The following is a 14,584-nucleotide window of genomic DNA, read 5'->3' on the forward strand; positions in this document are numbered from 1 at the left end:
TTCCTCCACCCGCCTTGCTAAGATTCTGGGGCTGAAATGATCCGGCACTGACAGGCTGGAGTCACAGCCCAGGAGTAAATGGCGACAGAGAGCCCCAGAGGGGCGGCAGCAGCGCTACGAGCAGAACCTTACCCCACCCAGCTCCTACACGTTGCTGCCTGTCCGAACCCAGCCTCAGCCTCCCAGACCCCACCCCTAAGCCGGCTTCCTGCCAGCCCCTCCCACGCTGAGTCCCCTCTTGCCCTCACCCGAGCCGAGAGGACCACACAACGCACTAGCCCCGCCCCGCCCCGCCCCGCCCGGGCGGCCGAACGAGCTGAGCTGCTCCTGCGCGTGCGCTTTTCAGACGGGCAGGCGACTGGGGCCTTTTGCTTCTCGCTCGCGGCCGCCGCTGATTTTCCCGGGGGGTGGGGCAACCGCCGTCCAGCCCCCGGGCTCTCTCCTGCCCGGAAGTAGTTCCGTGCAGGCGGAAGCGCTCCCTGGCCCCGCGGGCTCAGCTATGGCACAGGTTCCGGGGGCCGCGCCGCCGCCTCACGGTGAGGGGGGTTCGCCGCGCAGTGCGGGGGCTTCGGCAGTTCCCTAGCTCCTCTAATGCGGGTCCGCCCGCTCTCTGCTTCCCTTGCAGGCTGTCCCGGCGTCAGCAGCGCCCAAGCGGGCACCGCCGCCGCCTGCCAGGGATGCCCCAACCAGGGGTTGTGCGCCGCCGGCGGCCCGGCCGCTCCGGACCCGGGTGAGGAGCGCTGAGGCAAGGAAGCCGGCGAGGCCCGCGGGGCGGGATGGGTGTGCGGGAAGCAGCGGGCATGGGGGCACAGGGAGAAGACTAGAAAGTGGTCGGGTAGCGGGGCCGGGGCTGAGCGTTGGGCTCCCGGGGCGCCATCGCTTTGGTGCTCTGGCTCAGACTCTCGGGAACGCCTTTGGCTTTACAGCTATAGCAGAAATAAAGGAGAAAATGAAAACTGTGAAGCACAAAATCCTGGTTTTGTCTGGGAAAGGAGGAGTCGGCAAGAGCACTTTCAGTGACCACTTGGCTCACGGCTTAGCCGAGGACGAGACTAAACAGGTGAGAAACACCTTTCACCTTTCTTTGTAGGGCTGTTCAAAGGCTACAACTTGGGCAAAATATAGACAGAAATGGATGGTGGAAACTTCATTTTAATGAGTTGAAGGTGCTTGGAGAAGAGACTGTATATATCTCAAGTATTTCTGTTTAAAGCTAAAATCATATGTCAGACTTCTCTTACTTAGCAAAACAACGAGAACCACAGTTACAAACAGTTCTTACAATATTTTACTTTATTTTAATTACTGTTGTCAAAGTCCTAGTAGTTTGGTGGTAGGTACGTGGATATAAGAATCATGCTCTAGATTTTCTTTTGACAGATTGAGAACGAGTGGTATATATAACTTGCTAAGGAATTCTAAAATTCTAACAACTTTGTGCAGTGGTCTCAGAGAGGTAGCCATGTTAATCTGTATGTTCACAAAACAAAAAAGCAGTGATATAACTAATGATATAATTTATTAGGTGATGAGCTTTTGTGGGACAGACACACTTCTTCAGATCTGGAGAATCCTAAGATATTGTGAATCTTTAAGGTGCTAATGCACAGGTTTGGTTTGGTTTTTTTAACTGTGGGAAGTGTTTTCCAGGGTAACTGGAGGAATAGAAAATTCTGAATTTAAAATTTTATATTCAAACAGATCTGGTACTGAATAGTTAATGTAAAGACAGTGCTAAAAGTGCAAAATCAGCTTTTGATGTGAATGTTAATATGCAAGAGAAAAATATGACTAATTTAATGTGGGTAAGTGTAAGGTAATGCACATTGGAAAAAATAACCCAAATTACACGTACAACATGATGGGGTCAAATTTAGCTACGACAGATCAGGAAAGGGATCTTGGAGTTATAGTGGATAGTTCTCTGAAGACATCCACGCAGTGTGCAGCGGCAGTTAGTAAAGCAAATAGGATGTTAGGAATTATTAAAAAAGGGATAGATAATAAGACAAAAGATATCATACTTCCCCTATATAAAACTATGGTACGCCCACATCTTGAGTACTGTGTGCAGATGTGGTCTCCTCACCTCAAAAAAGATATATTGGCATTAGAAAAGGTTCAGAAAAGGGCGACTAAGATGATTAGGGGCTTGGAATGGGTCCCATCTGGGGAGAGGCTAGAGAGACTGGGACTTTTCAGTCTGGAAAAGAGGCGATTGAGGGGCGATATGATAGAGGTATATAAAATCATGAATGGTGTGGAGAAAGTGAATATAGAAAAATTATTTACCTTTTCCCATAATACAAGAACTAGGGGACACCAAATGAAATTGATGGGTAGTAGGTTCAAAACTAATAAAAGGAAATTTTTCTTCACACAGCACACAGCCAACCTGTGGAACTCCTTGCCGGAGGAGGCTGTGAAGGCCAGGAGTCTATTAGGGTTTAAAAACGAGCTCGATAAATTTTTGCAGGTTAGGTCCATAAATGGCTATTAGCCAGGGATAAAGTATGGTGCCCTAGCCTTCAGTACAAGGGCAGGAGATGGATGGCAGGAGATAAATCACTTGATCATTGTCTTCTGTTCTCCTTCTCTGGGGCGTCTGGCATTGGCCACCGTCGGCAGACGGGATACTGGGCTGGATGGACCTTTGGTCTGACCCAGTATGGCCATTCTTATGTTCTTATGTTCAGCATGCATTTACTGCATGGATTAGGTGAACTTTTGTATTTCTGTGTGACCTAACCACATTACATACCAAGAAGAATTAAGGAAGATGAGCTCAGATTATTTTAAAATGCGCCTGACAGTCCCGTCATGTTTAATGTCAATGAAGCCTGTGCATAGAGCGTAAGCACTACAGGTTGACCCAAGGTAGCCAGATGAGAGAGGTTCCTGACTGGTGCTGAGTGAGAGAATTTGCCAGACCGTCGGAGGTCAATATTGTCTAGCACATTACCAACACTTCTACATCTTACTGGGCTCTTACCTCTTAGAAGATATTTAAGGGTAAATTAGAGCTAAACACTGAGAGCCAGGACTGGCGGCTGTAAACAAATTTTTTAGAACCACAGAAAACTTGGCCACAGCCATAAGTGGTCGTCTGGCAAAATAAAATCATACCATGTTGTGGATGTTGTCAGATGAGAAGGTTCCGGATTAGGGAGGTTCAACCTGTAGTACACTCATTCCTTGTGTAACGAGTACTCTACTTAGGAGTACTCGCTAAAATGAGGGATGCATATACTTACCACTGTTCACTATCCAAGTGAGCTTCCCCCAGTCATATGAGCTGGCAGCAGAGTCCCTGCCCCGGGTATGGGAGACCTGCAGCCATGCGACTGGAGCTGAGCCGGCGGCAGGGTCCCTGGCCAGGGCGTGGGCTAACCTGCAGCTTGGGGGGGCGGGGCTCCTGGCTGGGGCACGGGGAGATCCTCAGTCCTGCCCAACATGATCGCAACATTCCCCTTGCAGCAACTCCCTGTGCATCCCCCTACCCCTACTCAGGACCGTATCCCTATCCTCCAATACGTCTACCTGACAGCTTAGTGTTGTCTGCAAATTTGCTGAGGATGCAATCCATCCCCTCATCCAGGTCATTAATAAAGATATTGCGCAGTGCTGGCCTTAGACTTGATCCTTGCAGCACTCCATTTGAATCTAGCTGCCAACCAGACACTGAGCCATTGATACCTGTTGGGCCCGCCCATAAAGCCAGTTTTCTATTCATCTTACAGTTCATGTATCCAATCCGTATTTCTTTAACTTATGGGCAAGAATATTGTGGGAGACTATCAGAAGCTTTGCTGAAGTCAAGGTATATCACATCCGTTGACTTTCCCATGTCCAGAGAGCCAGTTACCTCATCATAGAAGCTAATCAGATTAGTCAGGCATGACTTGCCGTTGGTGAATCCATGTTGACTGCTGTTAATCACTTCCCGTCTTTTAAGTGCTCCAAAATGGATTCCTTGAGGATTCCCTCCATGATTTTTCCAGGGACTGTGGTGAGGCTGACAAGTCTATAGTTCCCTTGATTGTCTGTCTTTCCTTTTTTAAAGATGGCCGCTATAGTTGCCTTTTTCCAATCATTCAGGACCTCTCCCACCTCCTTCACATCCTGCATTGCTTAGTGCCATAGTAGGGGAGCTAACTTTGTATGTGAACACTGAGGCAAAAAAAGCAAGTGAGTACTTCAGCCCTTCCCACATCATCTGTCACCAGGTTAACTCCCTCATCCAGTAACTGCTCCACACCCTCCCTGATAACCCTCTTATTGTTAATGTACCTGTAGAAGCCCTTCTTGTTGCCCTTCACATTTCTTGCTAGCTGCAGTTCCATTTGTGCTTTTGCTTTCCTGATTACCCCTCGGCATTCTCCAGGCATATATTTATACTCCTCCTTAGTCACCTCTCCGAGTTTCCATTTCTTGTATGTGTCCTTTTTGAGTTTAAGCTCACCAAGGAATTCCCTTATAAGCCAAGCTGGTTGCTTTTAATATTTACTTTTCTTACCGTGCATTGGGATGGTTTATTCCTGTGCCTTCCCTAAGACCTTTTTAAAATACTGCCAGTCCTCCTGAACTCCTTTCCCCTTTGTATTAGCTTCCCAGGGGATCCTGCCCATCAGTTCTCTGAGGGAGTTGAAGGGTCTTTATTTTACTGCTCACCTTTCTTCCTTTTGTCAGAATCCTGAAATCTACCATCTCATGATCACTGCAGCACAGGTTGCCACCCACCAGTATTTCTCTGACTATTTCTTCCCTGTCTGTGAGCAGCAGGTCAAGCTTGGCATGGCCCATGGTTGGTTCCTTCAGCACTTGTACCAGGAAGTTATTCCTGACATTTTCCAAAAACTTCCTGGATTGTCTCTATGCTGCTTTATTGGTCTCCCAGCAGATGTTGGGGTGATTAAAGTTTCCCATGAGAAACAGCACCTGTGATTTGGAAACTTCTCTTAGTTGTCTGAAGAAATTCTCGTCTGCCTCATCTACCTAATCTGGTGGCCTATGGCAGACACCAAACACTACATTGCCTCTGTTTCCGCTTCTAAGCTTAACCCAAGGACACTCAACTGTGTCTTCTCCCTCCATAAACTGGAGCTCTGAACAATCGTATTGCTCTACCACATAAATTGCAACTCCTCCTCCTTTTCTCTCCTGCCTGTCCTTCTTGAACACTTTATACCCTTCCATGACAGTGCTTCAGTTATGTGAATCATCCCACCAAGTCTCCGTTATTCCAATCACCTCATACTTCTTTGACTGTGCCAGGGCCTCTAATTCCTCCTGTTTGTTTCTCAGGCTTCTTGCATTTGTGTACAAACACCTTAGATAATAAGGTGACTGGCCTGCTTTTGCCTTTCATAGAATCAGAGAACAGTAGAGCTGGAAGAGACCTAAAAAAGCCGTCAAGTCTAGCCCCCTGCTCTAAGCAGGACCAAACCCATCGGATCAGCCCAGCCAGGGCTTTGTTGAGGCAAGACTTAAACACCTCTAGGGATGGAGACTCCACTACTTCCCTGGGTAGACCATTCCAATGCTTCACCACCCTCCTAGTGAAAAAGTTTTTCCTAATATTCAACCTGGACCTTCCCAACCGCAACTTGAGACCATTGTTCCAGGTTCTGCCATCCGTGACCACTGTGAACAGCATCTCTCCAGACTCTTTGTAACCTCCCTTCAGTAGGTTGAAGGCTGTTATCAAGTCCCCCCTCAGTCTTCTCTTCTGCAGACTAAACAGTCCCAATTCCCTCAACCTTTCTTCATTATTCATATTCTCCAGCCCCCTAATTATTTTGGTTGCCCTCCGCTGGACCCTCTCCAGTGTATCCACATCCTTCCTATAATTGGGGGCCCAGAACTGGACACAGTACTCCATATACAGCATCACCAAAGCCGAATAAAGTGGAACAATGACTTCTTTGGATCTACTGGCAACGCTCCTCGTGATGCAGCCTAATATGGCATTAGCCTTCTTGGCCACAGTGGCACACTGTTCACTCATGTCCAGCTTCGTGTCCACTACAACTCCCAGGTCCTTTCTGCAGAACTACTACCGAGCCAGTTGGACCCCAGCCTGTAACAATGCTTGGGATTCTTCCAGCCCAAGTGCAGTACTCTGCACTTGTCCGTATTGAACCTCATTAGATTTCTTGCAGCCCAGTCATCCAATTTGTCTAAGTCAGTCTGGACCGTGTCCCTACCCTCCAGCGTATCTACCTCTCCCCCTAGCTTAGTGCCATCCGCAAACTTGCTGAGGGTGCAATCCAACCCCTCGTCCAGGTCATTGATAAATACGTTGAACAGAACAGGACCCAGAACCGAACCTTGGGGCACTCCACTAGAAACTGACTTCCATCCCGACATTGAGCCGTTGATCACTACCTGCTGGGCCCAACCTTCTAGCCAGCTTTCTGTCCATCTTACTGTCCATTTATCCAATCCACATTCCTTTAACTTGTTGACAAGAATATTGTGGGAGACTGTATCAAAAGCTTTACTAAAGTCAAGATAAATCACATCCATTGATCTTTCCCCACCCACAGAGCCAGTTATCTCATCGTAGAAACTAATCTGATTGGTCAGGCATGACCACTTTCAAACGAGTGGTTCTCCTTTGTTGTACCGTCTTCCTTCCCTGCTTATCTTAGGGCTTGGGTCACCATCCCCCGTTGAATCTAGTTTAAAGCCTTCCTCACTAGGTTTGCAAGGCCGCCTGCAAAGGTGCTCTTTCCTTTCTTCTTTAGGTGGATCCCATCACTTCCTCGCAATCCTTGTTCTCAAAACTGAAACCCATGGTTGAAACCAAATCCCAGTCTCAGACACCACCAGTGGAACCACACATTTACTTTCATGATTTGACAATTTCTGCCTGGACCCCTTCCTTCAACAGGGAGGATGGATGAGAATACCACTTGCGTGCCATATTCTTTGACCTTCCTTCCCAGAGTTACATAATCTCCAGTGATCTGCTCAGGGTCGTTCTTTGCTGAGTCGTCAGTTCCTACGTAGAGATATAGGAAGTGGGAATAATCTGCAGGTTTGATGATTTCTGGAAGTCTTTCTGTCACATCTTAGATTCTAGCTCCTGGTAAGCAGCAAACTTCCTGAGATTCCAGGTCTGGACGGCAGATGGATGACTCTGTTCCTCCATCCCTGTTGTCTTTTCTTGGGGGTGGTGGTCGTAGAACTGCCATCCCTAGGGCTACTCATCCCATGCCTTCCAGCCAGTGGGGTCGTCTTCTGATCCCTTCTCTGAGAGGTCTCTGCCACAGCATTCTCCACCATATCACCCATGCAGAGAGCTTGAAAGCAGTTTCTTATCTTTACAGGAATTGAAGATAACTGAATTGGCTTTCGGCTTCTGGAGGTTACATGCTTACACTTTTCTTCCTCGGTTTCTACTGCCCTCATCGGTTGCTCAGCCTACTGTGCCTGCAGTACTAAATGATGCCTTCTATCAAGGAAGTCTTCACCTTCTCTGAGGGACCGAAGGGTTCATATTTGCATCTCGAGGCCTCAAACCTTTTCTTCCAAGATGGCAGCCAGCTTGCACTTGGAACATACGAAATCCCTTCTGTCTTCCAGGAGGAAAACAAATATAGCACTTGCAGTGCAGGTCACAACAGCTGACATGTCAGTAGGCTTGTCACTATCCATTTTTTCCCTTTCTTCGGAGAATTCACTCAGAAGATATTAGAGCTGCCTTGAAGGGCAGAAGAGAAACAAAACTATTTGATTTCTTTTTTTTATAATAATATGGGGCTCCCCTCTGCCTGCCGGGCGCCAGGCAAACTCCCGTGTTAGCAGCCCCCTGTTTGCAGCTCCCAGCTGGTCATGCTCCTGCTGGTCACTAGCCTCTGGCTTGTGAATCCATCTTTCCTTTGGTCCCTTCTACCCCTGGTGAGTGACGGGAGGGGATGACTCTCGCACACACAGACACTAAATGCCACAGTAACTGAAATTCAAATTCAAGCAATCAACCTAGCAAACTGAAATTCAAATTCAAACAGCCTAGCAATCAGACTCACCCACAAGTAACAGATCAATCAGTAACTGAAATTCAGATTCAAACAACCAAAGAGCCCAGGAGACAAACACCCCCAACAGCTCTCACCTGATTCATTGGGGTTCACCTCCTCTCCCAGGCAGACTCCCCTGTTTGCAGCTCCCAGCTGGTCACGCTCCCGCCGGTCACTAGCCTATTGATTTATTACTTCCATGATACATTGTGTTTTGTTTTCATAGTTTGCTTTAACTCTTAGGATATGTCTACCCAACAGCCTTGTTTTTAAATAAAATATTCCAGAAGAGCTATTCCAGAATATTTTATTTCAAAATAATACTGCTACACACAAAACACATTTCAAAATAGCACTTAGCTATTTCAAATACAGCATCTGCACACACGGAGCCTATTTTGAAATGGAGCCATTGGATGTACTGTGGCTTATTTCGAAATAGGTGAACCTCGGTATACAAGGAATAGCACCTATTTCAAAATATGCCAACTGCTCTTTGAGAATAATTTTGAAATGGTGGTTGTGTTGTGTAGATGCTAGGATAGTTATTTCGAAATAAGTGTCGTTATTTCAAAATAACTTGGCTGTGTAGACCTACCCTTCATCTCTGGATATATTCTAATCACATGAAAGTCACATCTTTCTTTGCTTGCTTCTAATATGAAGTTGTGGACTTGAAGTCGCTTAATTATGTAAATTATTTAATAGGGCTTGTCATAGACAAGTTATCTGTAAGGTTTAATAACTTATAATTTATAGTAACTTATAACTTATAATTTAGAATACTACTGTCCTTGTCTTGAAGCCTATTTAATAGTCATTTTTGAACAGTTTGAAAATTCTGGAGAGCAAGCAGTTGTGTCTTCCATGTGTGGTGGTCTTGACAGTGAATGTGTTCTTGCGTAAATCTGCTAACGTTCTTTTTTCATGTAACACTGCAAACTTGGAAAGTCAGACTTTTTGTGTGATGAATACCAATTTATTTCCTGATAAAAGAGAAATCGACAGTGTCTCAAATTCTTGTGTAGATAAGGTACGACATTCTTTCAGCAACTGCAAGCTTTTACACTGTAGGTACTGATGTTAGGCTGAAGGAAAGTACTCCTGAAATCCTCAAAAGATTAAATAACTGCTCTACATGAGCCTCTTGTAGATGCAGTATTTTTGTGTATCTACAACGCAATCTGAAGACAGCACAGTCCATATTTAAGGATCTTGTTGAAATAAATATAAATAAATATTTATAGTCTATCTGCCAACTCCATCTGTTCTGTCCTTGGTCTCTCATCTGTTTCGCCTCTTCCACCGAGATATACACACACACACAAGCAGACTGGGATCTTGAGGTTAAAAAAATGAAGTTGATTACATTTCTGAAAGGGCACAATCTAGCTAGACTTGCCATAGGGCAGGAGGATACATAAGGGATAAGAGAAGTTGCCATAAAACACGTTCTTCTGTACATACTCAGGCACTGTGGAGAGTAGGTCAAAGTAGCTCAGGCATGTGGTTGGCTTTCCATTTGCCTGTTAGTCTATACTGGTCTGGGCAAAATATGACCCACAGACACAGCGGGGATCCTCAGGCAAATTCCCTGCCTGCCTTGCCCCTGCATGCTGTTCAGAAAAGCAGCTGCAGAGCCCTGATTGAGCAGTTAAAAATCCAGGTGGAGAGGCTGTGCATACTGTCCCTACCCCCTGCACAATCCCATTGGCTGGGTTCTGGCCATTGAAAGCTGCCTGTTTTGAAGTACAGGCAGGACACAAAGCAGTTCACAGACGCACATGGCCCCTGCCATGGTCGGGCAGGCAGAGAGCCTGCCTAAGAAACCTGATGGGCTGCTCGACAGGAGTCATCCAGTTAAGTCTCCCAGCCAAGGCTTGCATCTGACAGTTTAGTCCCACATCCACCCCTGACTCCTACCTCACTATATCTTAACCCTATGCTCCTCCTGCTGCACCCAGACTCTCTCCCAGACCCTGCATCCGAGTTCCTTTCTCCAAGTCAAAGCCTGCCTCCTTTCCTAGGTCTCAAACCAAACCCCTTTTCACCCCAGATCACAAATGCCTCCTTCAGCCAAACTCCCTCCCAGTCTTCAGGCCCTGTCCTGCAGCTCAGTCCCTTACCCCAAGATCCCTTCTGAACCCAACCTCCATCCCAGACTCTGCACCTCCTTTGTTAATATTATGGAAGAGTACGGCCTTTGACCACTTTCCAGATTCTTGGAGTGGACCCCCTCCAGCAAAAATTATTGCCCTCTCCTGCTCTATACTGAGGGTTCTCTGAGTAAGAAGGATGGAGCACATGGTAGCTTTGTTTTACTCCTGTATATGCCTTCTCACCCCAGAAAAGTCAAAGCTATTAAATCCACCTTTTAAAAATATGGTCTGACACACACAGTAAAAACCATTAATGTGTTATTGGTTGGTTCAAGTGCAGTTAAGATTTAAAAAAAAAAAAAATGGTATGGGTCATTCTTCCCCAGTAGTTTCTATTATCAAATCTGTTAAGCTTACAGGTCAGCACAAGGCTCTTAACTGCCAACAGATTTATTGTGAAACCTGATTGTAAATTATGTGATGTACAGCTCTTCTTTGCTTCCCTGCTTGCTCAGTAAACATATTTTTCTTAAATATGAGCTTAGGCATTTTTGTTGCTTATATATGAGGTAGTTTGGAATGTAGCTGGCTTTTCTACTTCTAGCTGGATAAGAGTAAAAAGTTGTTTTTGTTGTGCGTGCGCACAATGTGTTTAGTGCTGATAAAGTTTTGTATTTATGAACTGTTATCTAGAATATGTCTCTTTGACTTTGAATATGACTTTCAGTTCATTCTCTTAAATCAGCTTCTGTTATTCAGGAAAGAACTTTCCTTTAATTGATAATATTTAAAGTCTTTCCCACAATAGTGAGTTTCCACATGCACTATTACATCATTCAGGAAGATAAATCATAAACACTTCACGTTAGATAAACTCTTGTTCCCTTTACCGTGATGTTTCACAAATGATACCTATGTGAGCAGTTCTCTACAGGATATTGCTTGATATATACAATAATCATAGAATCATAGAACCATAGAATGCTAGGAGTGGAAGAGACTGTGAGAGGTCATCATGTCCAGCCCCTGCCCTCATGGCAGGACCAGCTACTGTCTAGACCGTCCCTGATAGACACTTATCTAACCCATTCTTAAATATCTCCAGACATGGAGATTCTACAACCTCTCTAGGCAATTTATTCCAGCGTTTGACGATCCTGACAGTTGGGAACTTTTTCCTAATGTCCAGCCTAAACCTCACTTGCTGCAGTTTAAGCCCATTGCTGCTTGTTCTATCTTCAGAGGCCAAGAAGAACAAGTTTTCTCTCTCCTCCTTAGGACACCCTTTTAGATACCTGAAAACCACTATCATGTCCTGTCAAAGTTAGACTCGATATTCACAATTTGTCAGGCCGCTCTGTTAGCAAAGCTGCTCTGCTAATGTATCCAGAAATGTGAGTCCCCTTCCCCCCGCACCTGGGGCGTGGGTCTCTTAATTTATACAGCACAAGAAAGTGATTCCATAAACAAAGAAAAAGCCAGACTCTCACTCATCTCACATAGCCCCTGAAACCAGTCAAGTACCTTCATTTCCATATCAGCTTCAGCAATCTCCGGTTAATGACTCTCTGGTTACCTTAATTAATTACCATCTAGCACCTACTGCTGTGGTTCCTGCTTTCCCAGGCACACCTGGCTCCATCCAAACCCACCCTACATTCCTACACACAGCATCAACATAACTTCCCCTTCTTGAGCTCAGAAGCAACATTGTATCATAGTGTGATTTTTATAATGTAACTCTTACACTTCCACAGCCCCCCCATAATCTTCTTTTTTCCAAACTAAACAAGCCCAGTTCTTTCAGCCTTTCTTCAGAAGTCATGTTCTTTAGACCTTTGATCATTCTTGTTGCTCTTTTCTGGGCCCTTTCCAATTTCTCCACATCTTTCTTGAAATGTGGCGCCCAGAACTGGACACAATACTCCAACTGAGGCCTAACCAGTTCAGGGTAGAGCGAAAGAATGACTTCTTGTGTCATTTTCACAACACACCTGTTAATGCATCCCAGAATCATGTTTGCCTTTTTTTGCAACAGCATCACACTGTTGGCCCATATTTAACTTGTGGTCCGCTATAACCCCTAGATCCTTTTCTGCCATACTCTTTCCTAGACAGTCACTTCCCATTCTGTATGTGTGAAACTGATTGTTCCTTCCTAAGTGGATCACTTTGCATTAGTCTTTGATTAAACTTCATCCTGTTTACTTCAGACCATTTCTCCAATTTGTCCAGATAGTTTTGAATTTTGACCCTATCCTCCAAAGCAGTTGCAACCCCTCCCAGCTTGGTATTATCTGCAAACTTAATACGTGTACTGTCTATGCCAATGTTTAAATTGTTGACGAAGATATTGAACAGAACTGGTCCCAATACAGACCCCTGTGGAACCCCACTTGTTATACCTTTCCAGCAGGATTGAGAACCATTAATAACTACTCTCTGAGTATGGTTATCCAGCCAGTTCTGCATTATCCATAAGTAAACCCTGCAGACTATTAATGCCTGAAATCTTGTGGCAGGAGAGGTAAAGAACAAGCCAGGAAATCCCACAGGAATCCTGAATTCAGAACTTTTGTAGGGATTTCACCATACTACAGAAGACTCTTAGACATGAGCACCTGATCACCAGGCTGTAGCAGGTAACACAATTGTCAGAGATTTCTGGTACACTGTTATCTATACATTTTGTCAATAGCCAAGTTAAAACTAGAGCTGTTTCAGGCATGTTAAAGAAACAAAAAACTAGAAAAAAGTGACTTTATGGCACTCATTTATCTAATGTATAATATATATGACTTTTGGTTGTTAGAGCACCTGAAATCTGTGACTATGTGAACAGTGTGGCCTATTAGTGGCAGTAGTTCAGTCTGCATTTCCCCAGTCATAAGTTGTTTTTGCTGTGTCCATCCGTCTGTCTGTCTGGGCAAGGTTCTACCATAGTCTCATCCCTGGATTGTGCCGGCCACAGCCTCTCTTCTAGCCAGAAAAAGGCCTGGCCCAGCTCCCTCCTCTGGCCAGTGCAGGGCCCAGCCCTGCCCCACTATTTCTGACATTGCCTCTATGCGAGTAAGACTAGAGTTGCTGAGACCTGGCAATGTGAATCTTCATAAGCAAAAGTATACATTTGGAATGTTAATTTTCCTCCTAAAAGCAACCATACAATACAGTTGCTTAAAATTTTGTAAGGTTCAGATGCTTTCAACATCAGCAATTGACAGTTGTATTCTAATTAAATCAGTTTGAAGGTAGCTTGTAGTATTATTCAAGTTTATCAAGCTTACATACTTTGGCAGTTCCATCTAAGTTCTAAAATTTTGTATGTAATTTACCACTCTGTTCCTGAAACACTACATACAAACCCAGATATCAAAATTATTTCTGTGTAATCCTGCCTTATTTAATACTAGTCAGCAGAGGGAGCATGAGTTACATTCAGGTCCCAGAGCTGTGTTACTATGCATAAAGAAGATCAACAGGTATTTTATGAAGATCATCTTACACTTGGGCTTTCATGGTGTGGGGGAGTTTGAGGTTGAGTTTGCTAGAAGTAACCTATTAAAACAGACAAAAAAGGGGTTTCAGATGTGGTGATACTAAAAATAATTGGTATTCATTGCTTCTTTTAAGTGGCTGTAATAGGATGGGGTTTCTGGGCACAGCTAGAGAAATCTATCCAGGGTACCTTTGCTTAAAATCCAGGCCACTTACAGTCCCAGGCTGGGATTTCCTTCTCACTAAGGCAGATCTAACCAGCCTTCATAGCACTTCTGCCAGCCCCACTGGCCAGCCAGAAGCCACACAAGCAAACCCACAGACTTCTCAGCTGCTGTACCAGCCCAGGCCAACAACCCCAAAATTCACATGAGAGGCTCTTAAACCCATTTCACTCAGCACCACACAGATTCTTCCAGACCCCAAAGGGCCCAGGCCCAGACCCTGGCCAACATATGCTTGGATCTTACCCAAACATCACCCTCATCAGTTCTTTAGATCTAATATCTAAAGATTTATTAATAAAAAAGAACAGGGTTAGAGAGAAAAATTGTTAAAGTAATACTTTACATGCATCAGTCATAGCCAGTGATGCAGGCCAGCAATGTTATTTGCTGATTCTTGAAAGTCTCTGAAAGTTCATTTCAGGTTACATAGATTCAGTTATTGGAGCATTGTAGATCTGGCACACTGGGGTCCACATGCTGGCACATGGACCTTTGGAGACCAAAAGGCAAAGGATCGAAGATGAACTCTGCTAAATCCACACCATTGCTCACTCTTGTGTTGTGTGTCTGTTCCTCTTCTGTTCAGGGACAAAGCCCTTTCTTCCCATAGTCCCTTGAGGGTCCACTCCCACCTGGCTCAAGTGGGCTATTGTGACAACCTCCCATTGGATGAATCCCAGGGGACAGTCTCAAATTTCTGAAATGGTCCTGTTCCTTTGTTTCAGTGCAGGTCACTCAA

The 14,584-nt window shown here is 45.1% G+C and overlaps 1 protein-coding gene across 3 annotated transcripts in view; it reads left to right on the forward strand.

Moving 5' to 3' along the window:
• Positions 1-347: 347 nt before the first annotated feature.
• Positions 348-14,584, forward strand: part of NUBP1 (NUBP iron-sulfur cluster assembly factor 1, cytosolic) — a 36,438-nt gene continuing 22,201 nt past the window's right edge. Inside the window, exons 1-3 of one of the 3 annotated variants that reach the window (XM_075011041.1) lie at positions 348-536; positions 626-730; positions 927-1,060. In XM_075011041.1, the coding sequence (XP_074867142.1) occupies positions 500-536; positions 626-730; positions 927-1,060 (276 nt within the window). In that variant the 5' untranslated portion in view covers positions 348-499. Of the gene's footprint in view, positions 537-625; positions 746-926; positions 1,061-14,584 lie in introns of those variants that run through there. The other 2 variants (XM_075011040.1, XM_075011042.1) reach the window with 2 other exon arrangements.

Source organism: Carettochelys insculpta, chromosome 16 (assembly GCF_033958435.1).
Source record: "Carettochelys insculpta isolate YL-2023 chromosome 16, ASM3395843v1, whole genome shotgun sequence".
Classification (NCBI taxonomy): Eukaryota; Metazoa; Chordata; order Testudines; family Carettochelyidae; genus Carettochelys; species Carettochelys insculpta.